Raw genomic sequence first — 15,385 nt, forward strand, 5'->3', positions numbered from 1 at the left:
CATGTGATCAAAGCAGAACGCCACACGGGTTTGCGGAGCTAGTGTCAGACCTTTCCTTTACCCCTCCTCTCTTTCCGTTTCCACCCTCTTCCACTTTTCCCGAAGTGTCGTCGTAATTGCCAAGACATGCAGCTTCACCTTTCAAGGGTGGAAAGGCATGGTACCCGTGCTAAACATGAGCAGGTCAAGTGTTTATAGCAAAGACAAGATGAAGATTGGCGGTGCTGGATTAATTAAATCAATTACATCATTGACCAACTGTACATCGGGAAAATTGTCTGATCCTCATTTTCAATTCCGAGTGCAATGCTGAACTTGGGGCACCCAGACTTGAGTTGCTTAGAAACTAGTGCTTTAAAATATATAAAAAAAGAAGATGCTGTGGTTTGCAGGTCTTTTCAAAAAACACAATTCATTGGCCCCATTGGTAAATCACATTAAACGTGTTGTCTTTTGTTGAAATGGATTGCTGGCATAGATCTCATACTGTGCCTTATATTGAAGTGGTATACTCAAATTGACAATCCTTGTTGACCCTGGAGGAAAAAAAAACAGCAAATTTGTTTGTAGAGTTTGTCATTTTTCACACACAAAACGTCTGCCATGGGTAAATGACATTGTGAATACAAGAGATGTGGTTCCTGGACCGCTCATGTGTGTGTAGCTCCCCTTTAAAGTGTATGTGTAACTTTAGACCGGCTCTTCTGTGAATATTTGACCCCACAGACGATCACACTCGTGTCAGACTGCAACTGCTGGAGGGAGACCCCCACTCTGACTACATAAACGCCAACTATATAGACGTGAGTATGACACATTTGCATTCAGCATACATGACGGTCACCATGATTTTGCCAAGACATATTCCTGGATCAACAATTTTTGTCTGAAAATTTTGCCCTAAACCTAAAATCAGAGGGAAAGGTGATGTATGAGCACCTAACCATAGTTGCAAGCCTAAACCTGACATAAACTGTAAACTTGTCCCTCAAATCTGATTGGTTGATAGTAGTGTTGTTCCAGGATTAAAAACTTGGTATGGATTAAATGTACTTGGTGAAATCACATTCACCCAGACATAACTGTTCGTTTTCTGAGCTTCAAATAATGTCAAAATTTGATCAAATTTCATTTAAATGCTGTTCCTTTCTATTTATCAAAGAATCCTTAAAAGAATTATGATGGATTCCACAAAAATATTAAGCAGCACAACTGTTTTCAACATTGATAATAATCAGAAATGTTTCTTGAGCAGCAAATCAGCATATTAGAATGATTTCTGAAGGATCATGTGACACTGAAGACTGGAGTAATGATGCAGAACATTCAGCTTTACCATCACATGAATAAATTACATTTTAAAATTCAAATTCAAATAGAAAAGTTATTTTAAATTGTAAAACATATTTCACAATATTACTGTTATTTACTGTGTTTTTAGTGTTTTTTACTATGTGAGCATTAGAGACTTTCTTTCAAAAATATAACAAAATCTTTCCAACCCCAAACTTTTGAACGGTGATGTATATTCATACATCCAGATTTCTGGTACAGTATATGTTTGTTTTTCGTATATGTATAAGTTGACTTAAACATCAAACAAGCTTAGTATATGCTGATAAAGAAATAATGATCTTCAAGTTTGAATATAATATTAATGACCTTTAAAATGTGTCTTGCGTAACCACCTTAAAATGCCAGAACAACTTCAGTCTTTGCTGTCAAAGAAGGGCTTAATAGATTAATGCATCATTTATGTGTTACGCTTCCGAGAGCCTCACTTACAACAAATAGAAGATACAGGGGATTTCTGCTCTTAAACGCTCTTCTGAGTTGCTGCAAATGACTCTACGCTCCATGTCCACAGCTAGCGACAGCTCAAATGAAAGTGCTTCCCTGGCTCCTCTAAATCCACTAACTTGATCTAAACACCATAAAGACACAGTCGATATGATTGTGATCATTACAAAATGGAGAGTAAACATGTGCAGATATGCTTCAGCGCGAGGCTTCTCGCCCCGCAGCAGCTATAATCAGGCCACCCAATCTTATTCCTGATAATAAAACAATTATGTTCTCCGTCGTACCACAGACCCGGTCGTAAACTGCAGCGATGCTTTAAAAGCTTGACAGGAGCAAAGCTACATTGGTTGCCAGTTTGTTTCACAGTGGTTAAAATGCTAATGAACCCAAGGTATCAGAAAGGTGAAATTATAATGTCTCATTGAGTGCTGAATTTGATTCAAACAAAGTCTTTATGCAAGTTCATTGTTGCATGTGGTTTGAGCAGGTAGAGAAATTAGTTTCATTTGAATAATTTTCATCTTCCCTTTTCATTCTGTTTCCCAGGGCTACCACAGACCAAGGCACTACATAGCCACTCAAGGTAATTAACAAAACCAAGAGAACTCTTCTGACATGAACGCAATCTACACATCTATGTTGATATATCCAAAGTAAAAATATGATTAATTAGAACATCCTAGATTAAAGCATTCACTTGTTTCCAACAGTCTGTACAGAGATGCGAACGAGCTGTTTAAAATGGACGCGTCAAAGCGAACGTTCTCTCACTCTTCCATTTGTCCTGCTGTCGACAGACTCAAGTGCATGGAGTATTTTAGAAACTGAACGTGCATCTGTATACTGTATCCATTGTAGACAGCGTCAGTGATTATAATGTTTTCTATTTTCTTTTGACGTAACGCGACACAACGCTCACATCCAGTGGAGGCAAATGTCAGCCATTAAGTGACTGAATAACAGTGGGCGGGGCCTATGTTGCAATGATGTATGATTGATGAATGGATTTGTCAATGTCTTTCCCTGATGACAGTCAAATGCAAATTAATTTGCCTGTGTGATGTCACAGATCCCCCAATATCAAAACTAGCCGTTTTCAGAGCTTGATTAAATAAGCCTTGTTTATAATGAGGAGGATGTTTGAATCTATGAATCTTGCAGAATGTTTAAATTGGTACAGACATCTTATATGTCAAAAGATCAAGGCACATTTGATGTCTCATGACCCATTTAAAAGACTATAGCTGTGTCCCAATTCAGAGGCTGTATCCTTCGAGGGCCATGAAGGTCGGACTGAGCGTTGTTAAATGGGACGGTTTAGCCTATGGAGAATTGTTCTTGTCGCCTAGCAACTGTGACAGCTGTCATTGATGAGTGGCAGTAACGTTTGTACTGGACTTTTTTGAAAGTTATATTAAACTGTCTGAAAACAAAACAGGGTTCACAAACTGTCTAAATATGTTCACCATGGTCCATTTCTATATAATAAGTATAAACTATATATAATCTTATCTTAGTAAGATATGAGTCGATATTTGAGTAAGTTGAAACCCAATACTTGCATTTAAAAGTGTAATTTGGCAATTTCTCTCAAAAACATCCTGTCGTCTCTGGCGCACAATGAATTCTGGGGTAGGCAAGGCCGTGAAGGATCCATCTGTGTTATCCTTCATTGCACTGGAAACAAAGGACGCATTTGAAGGAGTCATTGAATTGGGACAGCCTTCGCCGAGCCGCAGTGACGCAATCGGCCTTCGAAGGATGCAGCCTCTGAATTGGGACACAGCTATTATGTTGGGTTTTGAATGCTTACTCTGCTTCTATTAGTTGTATTTAGTGTAAAATATTTGTAAATTAAGTAAATGTCACCCTAATTGAGATCCTTTTGATTAATATGCAAGGTACACACTGCAAAAGCATTACTGGAAAGTATGTCATCTGTTTTTAATATTTCATATTTAAAAAGATATTGCCCACTTAAATAGTATCAGAGTAAGTAGTGTTTGTTAGTGTAGCTTACTAGTTTAAGTATAGTTTTACTGGAGTTAGTGCATCTGCAACAAAAAAAAAATATTTTAAATTAGTTATTAAAAATAATTAGATTTTATAGTACAACTGTAAAAATGCAAATTACTAACTAGATTAGTTTTGAAGTAGCTTTCACTGTTAGTGTGCTGTATTCCACCATGCTGCTTAATTAACTTCACCTGTATTGGTCACCAGAAAGATCAACCCAGGATATAGCATGAACTACTGTTTCCCTCAGGGACTGTTTGTGAATCCATAAAGAAACATTGCATCTTATTTCTAGTTGATTTGTGAGTGTTGCGTGATCTTGGTGGTGGTTTGCTTCTAAATTTGTCCCTCCTCCTCTCTTCTAGGCCCCATGCAGGAGACCGTGAGGGATTTCTGGAGGATGATTTGGCAAGAGAATTCTGCCAGTATCGTCATGGTAACCAACCTGGTGGAAGTGGGCAGGGTAGGGTTCTTGTAATTATCTCTTTCCTTAATAAATATCACAGGATTAAGAATGTTATTTACAAAGCGTTCCTCCAATTGTTACACATTTAACTACGGTCTAGCAGTTAAACTGAGTGTGTCGACATTAAATACAACACGCAAATATATAAATCTGTCAGTTAGGTGCATGTTTGCGCAATGTATTTTAGAAGTAGCATCTAGCAAGAAACCAATACAAACGTGCAATATGTTTCTGTATCTCAAAGAATAAAGCATAGCAATCGACGTTATGGTTGTGGGTTCCATCCCACAAAATATGGCATATTTAAATGGCAAACAAAAAAAGGTTGCTGTGTTGAATTTTAAGTACAATGAACTTGGATGTTTAAGTCATTTCAACTTAAATTACATGACAAAAAAAAAATTGTTAAAGCAATGTTAAAACATATGTTGTCATAACTTTTTACAGTTTGTATGAATGATCTACCAATTATTGTAAATGCAAGCGGAAATCATATAGAAGGATGTTTCTGTATATACAAGGGGAACTTTAAACGAGTGAGTCAAGCATTTTGGAGGACATCCTAAAATGGAGCACAATTAGGTGCACAAGTCCTTCACAACATCCCCAACGAGAGCCATTTGATGTCACAATGAGTATAATTGAGCGGTGTTCAATGATTGGCTCCAGTGAACTCGGACCACAGGGGTTGTTCATTCAGAGATAACATCCTCTCTGACAGGTGGCCAATTACACCTCTCTGTGTTTTCAAATGTCATCAGGGACTTGTTTCTGCAAATGCCGACTTGACTTAGACCTTGCTGTAAAATAGACTAATACTGAAACAAATTAAGATGCAGGTGTTGTGTTATAATGTGTACATGTGGGTGTCTATGTGTCCGTAAAGGTGAAATGTGTGCGGTATTGGCCTGACGAGACCGAGGTGTACGGAGACATCAAAGTAACGCTGATCGAAACGGAGCCTCTTGCAGAATATGTGATCAGGACTTTTACTGTTCAGAAGGTAAAAACCCATCCTCCATCTGTTCTCCATACAAAAGAAATGTCTCTCAATTTGCTCAGAGGTTGCTCTTTCATTGCTCGGGTGTTCTCAGTTTTTTTATACTAATGCTTCAAAATGGAATTTTGTATATATTATATTATATATATAACCATTTTCTTGAATTAAAACTTGCCAAAAATAAACTTGATTCAAAATATGAAAACTCATGCCTTTTGTTTCGCAAGTACATTCAGAAATAAAAACTTTTCAGCACTCTCTGCATGCATCTCTTCATCCAGACTTATGTTCATCCAGACTTGTGTTCATCCATACCATATGAACCATCAGCTTGTGTTTAAGCTCATAATGCATTTCTCACTCAATCACTTTTATTGTTCTTATTATACAGGAACAGCTTGATGTCAGATCTGCATAAATTGAAGAAAAAAAACCTAACCACGATGTTTTAACAAACAAACTTTACAAGATCTTAACAAAAGCCAACAGACAATATTTTGCTAATGAAAGTAAATCGCAAAGAAAGCTCTAAGGAACGGTAGAGTTTTGTTGTTGAATGTTGTAATCCAAACAGAACAGATGTAGGGAAGCTTTGATAGTGGGTGAAATTAGTGTCTGAGAGTCGTTTTTGAGGGGGAGAGCGCGGTATGGAGCAGCATGTCATCAGCAACTTTCTTAAATCACTCAATCCATCTGTCTCACGAGGCTGCTGCCTCTCAAACGCTTCCTCAACTTTGAAAGAGAGTTGTTAGGGTACATCCTCCTCTCAGCACATAGTTGTGCTTCATAATGAGTGTGAGCAGAAAATGACAAGAGATGTTTTCTGGATATCAATTGGGGACTTTAGCTTAAATCTCTGATTCTCAGATATTTCTCCAGAGAAAATTTTCTCCCTCGAAATTTCTCCTTAAATCCAACATGTCTGGGTCACATTGCATACCAAATAATAATAATTAATTAATTATTTATTATCTTTCTGAGTGTCCTTGTGTGTCTAGGTATGCATTTCATCCCCAAGTGTTGGACATTAGAGCGTCTTCTCCTTTTTTTTTTCCAGCTTTCAGTACTTCTCGTCATCTATAGCAGCTCAGTTACGACTCTCCAGACACACACACTAATGCACACAAGCTGCATTTAACGGCTACATGGGTCCTCGCTTGGTGGTATCAGCACCTCCAGGCATGGATTACGCCGCTCTCAAACCCAAATTATAATTAAAAGCTTATCAGAGCATTAAGTGCTAGTAAGGAAGTAATGGGAAAAGGTTTCTACTGTAACACAACACTGTGTGTGGAAAAGCCTCAGCGCTCGCACAGATCGAACCACATGTGTGCTGTTGTGCTGTGGTTCAAACACTGACCATGAGGCCCTGACTGACTTTCCAGCGCATTTTCTACACTCATTCTGGGGAACTAAGTTACAGTGTTGCGTTGACGTATTTCATGATACCTTAATTATAAGAGGGTTCAACAATACATTTATTTTAATTAAAAAATGTTTCTTTTTTTATATATATTTTTTTGTTTGTTTGTTTATTTATTTATTTATTTTTTATTCCATATTGTTAAGCCTTGCACTACACCTTGGTATTTACACTATAAACACTGCAAAATATACCACATGGTGTTGCTTTTTATTGACATGCACTTATTGGCTGTCGTAATCCTACCCATCTTCTACCATAATCACATACCTGTTACTGTACCTTCAGTTGATGACACCTGTAGATATTAAGCTCACCATATGCTCTTGTTTTCAGAAGGGTCACCACGAGATCCGGGAAATCCGGCAGTTCCATTTCACCAGCTGGCCCGATCACGGCGTTCCCTGCTACGCCACAGGCCTGCTGGGCTTCATCCGCCAGGTCAAGTTCCTCAATCCTCCAGACGCAGGGCCCATCGCTGTGCACTGCAGGTGTGTTCTTATCTTGATTTTTTTTTTTTTTTTTTTTTCCTTTTCTTACATACATTTACTGTAAGTTCAAAGTATGGTGTAAAGTTGGGCTAACAGTGTGATTATGAATGTACAACGAGAAATCCATTGATTATTTAAATTAGACATCCTCTCTGAGGCCTTTCAGTGGCTGCTACAAATATCCAGTTATAATTTTAAATAATTTAGGTTTGTTTAGGCTGATCTTCAAGGTGATGTCATAAACTCTCATTTTTATTATGGATTTCATTACATATAATAAAAATAAATAAATAAATAAATAAATAAATAAATAGATAGGCTATATTAAATTTGCTAAAATTTTTGAATTAAACTTGCTGATTAAGGCTATGCAGTTGCTAGGGTAAAACTATTAAAAAGCATTTTAATTATTAGAAATAAATGTAACACTATTTTACAGTGTCATTATTCCACGGTACATGTAGTTACTGTTGTAATAACTATAAATTATGCATAGTTACATGTGACTAACCCTAAACCAAAACCTATTCCTAACCCTATAGTAAGTGTAGATAATTACTATTACTCAGTACATAATGTATAATTATACTGTAACACAGACACCTAAAAATAGAGAGTAACCGAAATCAAATGTCTTGTTTAAGTGTAAATTTAAGTACTAAAATGAGTAAATCTCAAAAAAAAAAAAAAATTTATTCAAGCAAGAAAGAAATATAAATGAAAACAAACAAAAAAAATGAGAAAGCACATAAAACATTTCCTAAAACTTACACTAAAATGAAAATATTAAAAACAAAAGTAATTCAAAATATTATATAATATAATAAGTATTGTAATAGTATATAAATTATATAAAAATAACACTGCCACCCACAAGTGTTTTAATTTTCTTGTAGATTATATTTTTTATTTGTGTTAAGCTTCCATGATGTTAAATAGCGCCTGACAAACATTGCCCTTCAGGAGGTCTTCTCCATCATTTACTGATAAAGGAGAGTATGAGTACAGGATTGTTGTGTTTGTGTTGGACACAGATACTGCTGCTATTTTATTCCCATGAGTATTTAGTAAAAGATCAGAACAAAGTGGAACTGTTTTAATGTGAAATTAGGCAAATGAATTGATTTCATTAACTGTATTTAATGAAACACATTTATTTTATCTCAAATGTTTGGCAGTCCAGAACTTGCTTTCAGCATAACTGTCCTATTGATCCTATTCCTACACATCTGGTTAAGTCCTGATAACTCAACTCAAATCATTCTTCCCTTAATACTGGTATTCAGTACTCAGTAGCAGCTATATCTCCCAAACTTAAGAAACCTGTTGCGGATCATAATTACCCTGAACATTTTCAACCCATTTCTAATTTATATTTTCTTTCTAAATTATTGGTAAAAATTGTTGCTCGACAGGTACTTGCTCATCTGACAGAGAATAGCTTGTTTGATACAGCTTTTTTGTATTCATTTCTTTTTCTATTTGTTCATGTATCTTATTATTTGTAAGGTGTCCTTGAGTGTTTTGATAAATAATTTATTAAAACTAATTTTACATGTAATGGGAAAAGAACCCAGGGAGTTACAAGAGAAATGATGATTTTCACACATATTCACGAGCTGACACATTCACAAATGTTGGAAGTTTCGGCACATGGATAGACACTCACCCATTAATCTGTCCGCAACATGGATGCATGGATAGATAGAAACGCACTCACAATTGTGGGGAGTAATTGGGAGCCGTTTGGGAAGAAGGTTTGGGAATGAAAGGTGACAGCAGGAGACTGTGAAGTGGCAGTGTAAATTTGCAGTCGGCCTTGCAATGCCGGAGACGAAGCAGATGTGACAAAGAAACTTCCAGAACAGATTAGCTCAAGTGTCAAGTGCTCCTGGTGCAGAGATTAAGATTTTGATTCAAGCAAGTTTTTCAGAACGTTACAAACCGTCTTTACTTCTGAGGAACATTTTGAGAACCAATAATGTTGGTCACTATATTAAACCTGACCCAACAAACTGATTTTTGTGCCTGAATATGTGCCATATTGAACTCTACTCGACGCAAGTGCATTTAAAATTTAAGATTTACAGAGGGGAAGATTACCAGTGAACCATTGAAACATTTTGGACTGTAACAAGAACCTATCATATGACTTCTAAAGACTTATGAGTGATATGGACTACTGTTATGGTGCTTTAATGAAGCTCTATTGTCATTTTTGCTTCTTGATAGTGTCTGTCATTTACTTAAACGGATGTGAAAGAGCAGCCAAGACATTCTACTAAACATCTCCTTTTGTGTTCTACTGAAGAAAGAAAGTCTTACAGATTTAAAACATGAGGCTGAGTAAATGACAGAACATTTTAGGTATTATTCCTTAAAAAGGAACACAAGCAAATAAATATTAAGTTTAGATTGATTGTGTGAAGATGAAATGTGGGGGTTTTTTTGGCACATTGAACTAATGAACACTTTGTATCTTATGGCAATTCGGGGATGATAATAATAGTGAATGAGTGACTGAAGATGTGAGGTGTAAAGGACATCCTCCCTGTCTCTTTCCCTCTCCGTCCCTTGCTTTCTTTCTGTCAGTTGTTTACCACTCGCACCATTAATCACTGTGAGTGACGGCCAATCTGTGGCACCGTGGAGCTGCTCTGTATTTGTGTGTGTGTGTGTGTGAGAGCCGTTTTGGAGTGACTGATAGCACATCTTCTGTCCAAATGCTCTCTCTCACACACAAGCATCTTGGTCTGCCAGAACCTTGTTTTCGTAACACCTAACATTTGGATCCTAGCAGAAATCTCCGCCTTATGAATGTGTTGTGTGTGTGTGGGTCAGGTTTTTATCCATGTTGTGAGGACCGAATGTCCCCAGAAGCATAGTAAAATCTTAAAATGCGTGGATTGTGGAGACCAGCAGTTCCTGCGAGAAGAATGCTATAAATACACATGCCTTTATGAAAAAAAAAAAAAGCAAAATAATTTTCTGTAGGTTAGGTATAACATTATAACGTCTTTGTGTCACTTTTAATCAATTTAATGCATCCTTGCTGAATAAAAGTATTATTTTCTATTAAAAAAGATCTTACTGATCCCATACTTTGAACAATTGTGTGTGTTGTGTGTATAGTGTTTCCACTAGTTTCGAAACATTAAGGTGTTTTAATATTTTTGAATGTAGTCTCTTAATCTCACCAAAGCTGCATTTATTTAATCAAAAATACAGCAAAAATAGTAATACTGTGAAATATTATTACAATTTAAATGAACTGGTTTTTGTTGTAATATATTTTAAAATGTAATTTATTCCTGTGATGCAAAGCTGAATTTTCAGCATCATTACTCCAGTCACATGATATTCTTATATGCCGATTTGCTGCTCAAGAAACATTTCTTATTATTATTAATGTTAAACACAGTTGTGCTGCTCAATATTTTTGTGTAAATTTTCATTGATAGAAAATAAAACCATAGTATTCAATGGAAAGTCTCCACCATGACATCAAACCAAATGCATTTTTGCTTTTCATCTATAAGAATAACGAATGAATTATTAAATTAATGAATGAGTTATTTATTAATATTGTCTTAATATAAATTTATATAATATATAGTTTATACAATTGAATATACATTTATTAAGTTGTCTTTTCATTTAATATTTTAAAATGAGAATTTAGATCCATCCTCTCCATCACAGTGTAGTCTTCCATCAGAAATGGAGCTGGTGGAAGGTTATCATGCAGTTAGAAGAATCTCATCCTTCTGTGATTTCCGCAGTGCTGGCGCTGGAAGAACAGGCTGTTTCATTGCAGTGGACATTATGTTGGACATGGCAGAGAGTGAGGGTGTAGTGGACATCTTCAACTGCATCAGAGAGCTGCGCTCACAGAGAGTCAACATGGTCCAGACTGAGGTGAGCAGCCCTACAGCCCTGAACAACACTGTTTCACCATGTATCTTACATGACCCTGTACAACTTCACCGCAGAGTTTGTCGTTCAGGCAACCAGATTGTGCTTAGATGCTCACTCATTGAATTATTTAATCATTTGCTAAATTAATAATTTGTTCACTTTCTTAATTATTCACTCACTAAACTTGTCTCAGTCTCACTAATGCAGTCATTTATTATCCTGTGTCACTATTGTACTTTTCAGTCACCAGTGTTGGGGAAAGTTACTTTTAAAAGTAATGCGCTACAATATTGTGTTACTCCCAAATAAAGTAACTAATTATGTTACTTAGTTACTTTTTAAAAAGTCAGCAGCAAACACATTCGATAATAAAGTGAGATTAAATACATAAAGTATATTTTTGTAAGTTAACATATTTAATTATTGCAGGTTTGTGTAATATTCTCAGTTTGCATTTCACTGTTTTTAAGTTTGAGTGAGATGAGTGAATGCCTGCTCACATTTAGTCCAGAACTACAATAATCCTCATGTTCACACAGCTCGCACAACGCCTCTGCACTTACTCCTGATTTCTCTCAACATGAGGACAGGAGAGCTGCCAATCAATAAATGGGAAAACAAAGAAACTTGTGGTACTTGTTTTAAAAAAAGTGTTACTTAATGTGTTACTTTCAACACTCAGTTGCAACCTCACTCGCTTACTCGCATAGCCTAAGCTCTCCAGTCTGTGAAGATGATATTGAAGCCATCTATTTTCAACTTAAAACTTAGATAACCTTTCTTTTCCCTACATTAATCCACACACTATAACATCAAAACAGCCTGAACATGAAATTGCCCAGACCATGACAGGCAGAATTGACTGAATATTGGAATTTAAATTCATGCCCCCTAGTGGTGGATGAAAATTAGTATTGCACTGTTTTAAAATGCAACAAAGCAATAACGATACACTGTAAGTATAAATTAATAAATGTATTTATTAATTAATTCACTTTTGATATTTTGACACTAGTGTTATCTGATTAAAAACTCTTTAAGCCTTGATTTTCAAGCATTTGACATGAAAAACCTTCTTACTGTTGTACTAATTATTATTTAGTACAATTATTATAATTATTATTAGCCTATGTATAATAATAAATGACTATTGTTATAAATAATATAACATTTTGGATACATTTGATTACTTTTATTAATATAAAAGGTACTATTATTATAAATCATTTATAATAATAAATTACTAAATCACATACTACATCAAATCAACGTGCTGTTTTATTCGCTCTATTCAGATATTACAGGTTTTTGCTGTGAGGACAGCATGCTTTTAAAGGCCTAACACTAAACACAGTGCCGGTGATAATGGCTTCTGGGAGGCACTTTGTGTCAGCCTGCAGCTTCATTCAAAGATAATCCTCCACAGACACAACACACAGCAATTAATCTTTTAAAAGGCTTTTTCCTCGTCTTTTGTCCTCAGACCTCTGCAGAAGTGCTCACCAGGTTATGGAGTAATAGGTACGAGAGGTCAGCTCAGCTTGACTGTAGCTTAGCGTGGATCAAAGGCCTACATTAGCATTCAAACCTTTAAGCCGGAGGCATTGTTGAGCTAAAATATGGATAATTCAGGCCAATATGTGGGGCTGGGGTTTAGGAAGGAGTTTAATATTAGCCCCCTTGATCTCATTTTTAAGGCAGCAGTTGAAGCAGTTTCGAGGGATGCTGCTGTCGCCGCAGGACTTTAGCATCAGAAGTTGCAACGCTTAAATCAATATAAAACGTCCCTGAGGCAGGAGTTCCCTTCAGCAAACTGCGGTTCATGCATCAATGTTCATGCACTGCTCCATACGAACGTTTGTGAGGGGTATCGACTCCATATTTCCCTGATGATTTGCAATGATGCTGTGCGGCATTCACTCTCAGCTCGAGTTTGGGCTTCTGAAACGTACTGTATGTGTTTGGATGTTCATGAATTATGTACACTGGCTGGTTTGAAGATGTAAAAGTTTAAATCAAACCCTTAATTATTTTCGAACTGTGATTATTGTTTTTATTATTAAAAAAGTAGCACTAAAATGCCAAAGGGAGGTTTTCTCATGTGGCCTACCAGCAGCTGCAGTCATTATCAGTGAGATAATTAAAAGTGCTTTCAAAATGGTTGACTTGTAAATCTAGATATTGCATTACTTTTAAATCTTAAACTGATTAAATAATATTCAAATATATTTGTAGCACACACACATACTGTATGTATATATAAACAGTAATATTGTGAAATATTATTACAATTTAAAACAGCTCACAGCAGAGAAACAACTAGGCAAACTAGAAAATGTTGGACACCAAGCACAAGACATGATTCATAAAACATAGTGCTTCCATATATATATATCATACACACACACCATGGTACTGAATTTCATAAGCACCGTGATATTAGCATCTCTGTACCACAGTGTTTTTTGTAAGTGTTGATCTCTCTCTCTCTCTCTCTCTCTCTCTCTGCAGGAGCAGTATGTGTTTGTGCATGATGCCATTCTGGAAGCGTGTTTGTGTGGGAACACGGCTATCCCAGTGTGTGAATTCAGAGCCATCTACTACAACATCAGCAGACTGGACCCTCAGACCAACTCCAGCCAGATCAAAGATGAGTTTCAGGTGAGAAATCCACACAAATGGACCACGATAAACCATTTCCACCAAAATAGCATTGTTTTTTTATACATTTTTTTGTAGATACCTTCTTAGATGTGAAAATACTGTAGATACAACAAAATGCTGATAATTTGGTATTTGCCACCACACACACACACACACAAAAACAACAACATTTCAACATTATGAAAAAAATCTGAAATCGATTCTTACACCAGGAGATTTCTTTTGAATGTATTATTTTACAAAAAAATTGTATTATGATTTTACAAGAATTAGTGCATCACTGTGTCTAAATTATAAATCTTACTTCTCACGGGTTGCTCTTTTGTAGCTCAGGAGACAAAAATGGGACAATTGTAGACATACAGTAAAAGTGCAGACCTAAAACATTATTGTGAATAGCGTAGCTCAGATCATTTGGTCTTATTAGAATTTGACCAGAAATAACAGGAGTTCATATTGAGATCTCTCACCTTTGAGCAGTTGTAGATATGAACAGTCTGGAGCAGGGATGTAGTGGAGGCTAAACGCACGTAAACGCTGTTTACGCACCTCCCTATAATTTGGAAATAGCGTTTGCCCACCTCCAAAGTGCGTTTATCCACCTCTACATTGCGTTTATTCACCTCTAAATTTCACTTGATGTGAGCGGACTTTGCTTTTCCAGTGCGTGATCGCCGATCGGCACATGATTCGTGCATTTGGGCCGTTAACTACAGAGCAGAACGCGCAGCGCGCAAACACGGAGCAGAGAGCGCAGCGCGCGGACACACACACACACACACACACACACACACACACACGGAACAAAGAGAACGGCGCACACACGTAGCAGAAAACACACGCTTGTGAAGTTACTAAACAAGCTGTGCGAGAATGAAACTTGATCGCAGCCGCAATAGGGAATCATTAAAATGATGCAAACAAAAGAGATTTTTTTTAATTCATTACAGGCAGCTGGTTTAATGTAGGGAGCATGTCAAAACCCAACTGTACAAGAGATTCAGAGGGAATCAAGCCTGCACCAGGTTAAAGACTTTTCCCTCTACAGGGAAACACTGATCCACATTTTTCTGATAGACCAAACAACTAATCAATTAATCGAGGAAATATTCAACAGATTAATCAACTATGAAAATAATCCCAAATCCCTAATCATTATGCACAAGTGCATTGCATTGGAAGCCCTGGGTATAAGCCTCCCTCTCGATCTCTCTTGAATATTTTTGTTCTCTCTGTTTTGTCATTTAGTGAACTTTATAGATTTCAACCATATTATTCCTTTTTGAGTCTCTTTAACAAGAACTTAGATTAATGTATGAACTGAATAGTGATTGTGTGACCTATGATGAGGGAACAACCAGTGATACCCTTGGTAGTACCATCAAATGATAGCCTATATCGATGTCATCAGGATACACATACACCAGTAGGCAGTGGCCCACATACCGGGTGATCAAGTTGTGGTCCACCAGAATTTATAGTTTACCCACCTCTTTTTTTACCACTACACCACTGGTCTGCAGCTATGTTTTTATCCAAAGTTGAGAATTTAACTTGTGCACAAAATTGGAATACAACATGAAACCTTTGGTGCAGGCATTTGA

At 36.5% G+C, this 15,385-nt stretch overlaps 1 protein-coding gene across 11 annotated transcripts in view; it reads left to right on the top strand.

Moving 5' to 3' along the window:
- Positions 1–15,385, top strand: part of ptprt (protein tyrosine phosphatase receptor type T) — a 246,281-nt gene that overhangs the window by 218,294 nt on the left and 12,602 nt on the right. For all 11 annotated transcript variants that reach the window (XM_082136321.1, XM_082136320.1, XM_082136323.1 and 8 more), the window contains 7 exons: positions 727–803; positions 2,350–2,386; positions 4,185–4,282; positions 5,172–5,288; positions 7,045–7,199; positions 10,982–11,117; positions 13,629–13,778. In XM_082136321.1, the coding sequence (XP_081992447.1) occupies positions 727–803; positions 2,350–2,386; positions 4,185–4,282; positions 5,172–5,288; positions 7,045–7,199; positions 10,982–11,117; positions 13,629–13,778 (770 nt within the window). The remainder of the gene's footprint in view (positions 1–726; positions 804–2,349; positions 2,387–4,184; positions 4,283–5,171; positions 5,289–7,044; positions 7,200–10,981; positions 11,118–13,628; positions 13,779–15,385) is intronic.

This window comes from Leuciscus leuciscus, assembly GCF_965113295.1.
Source record: "Leuciscus leuciscus genome assembly, chromosome: 14".
NCBI classification, from domain to species: Eukaryota; Metazoa; Chordata; class Actinopteri; order Cypriniformes; family Leuciscidae; genus Leuciscus; species Leuciscus leuciscus.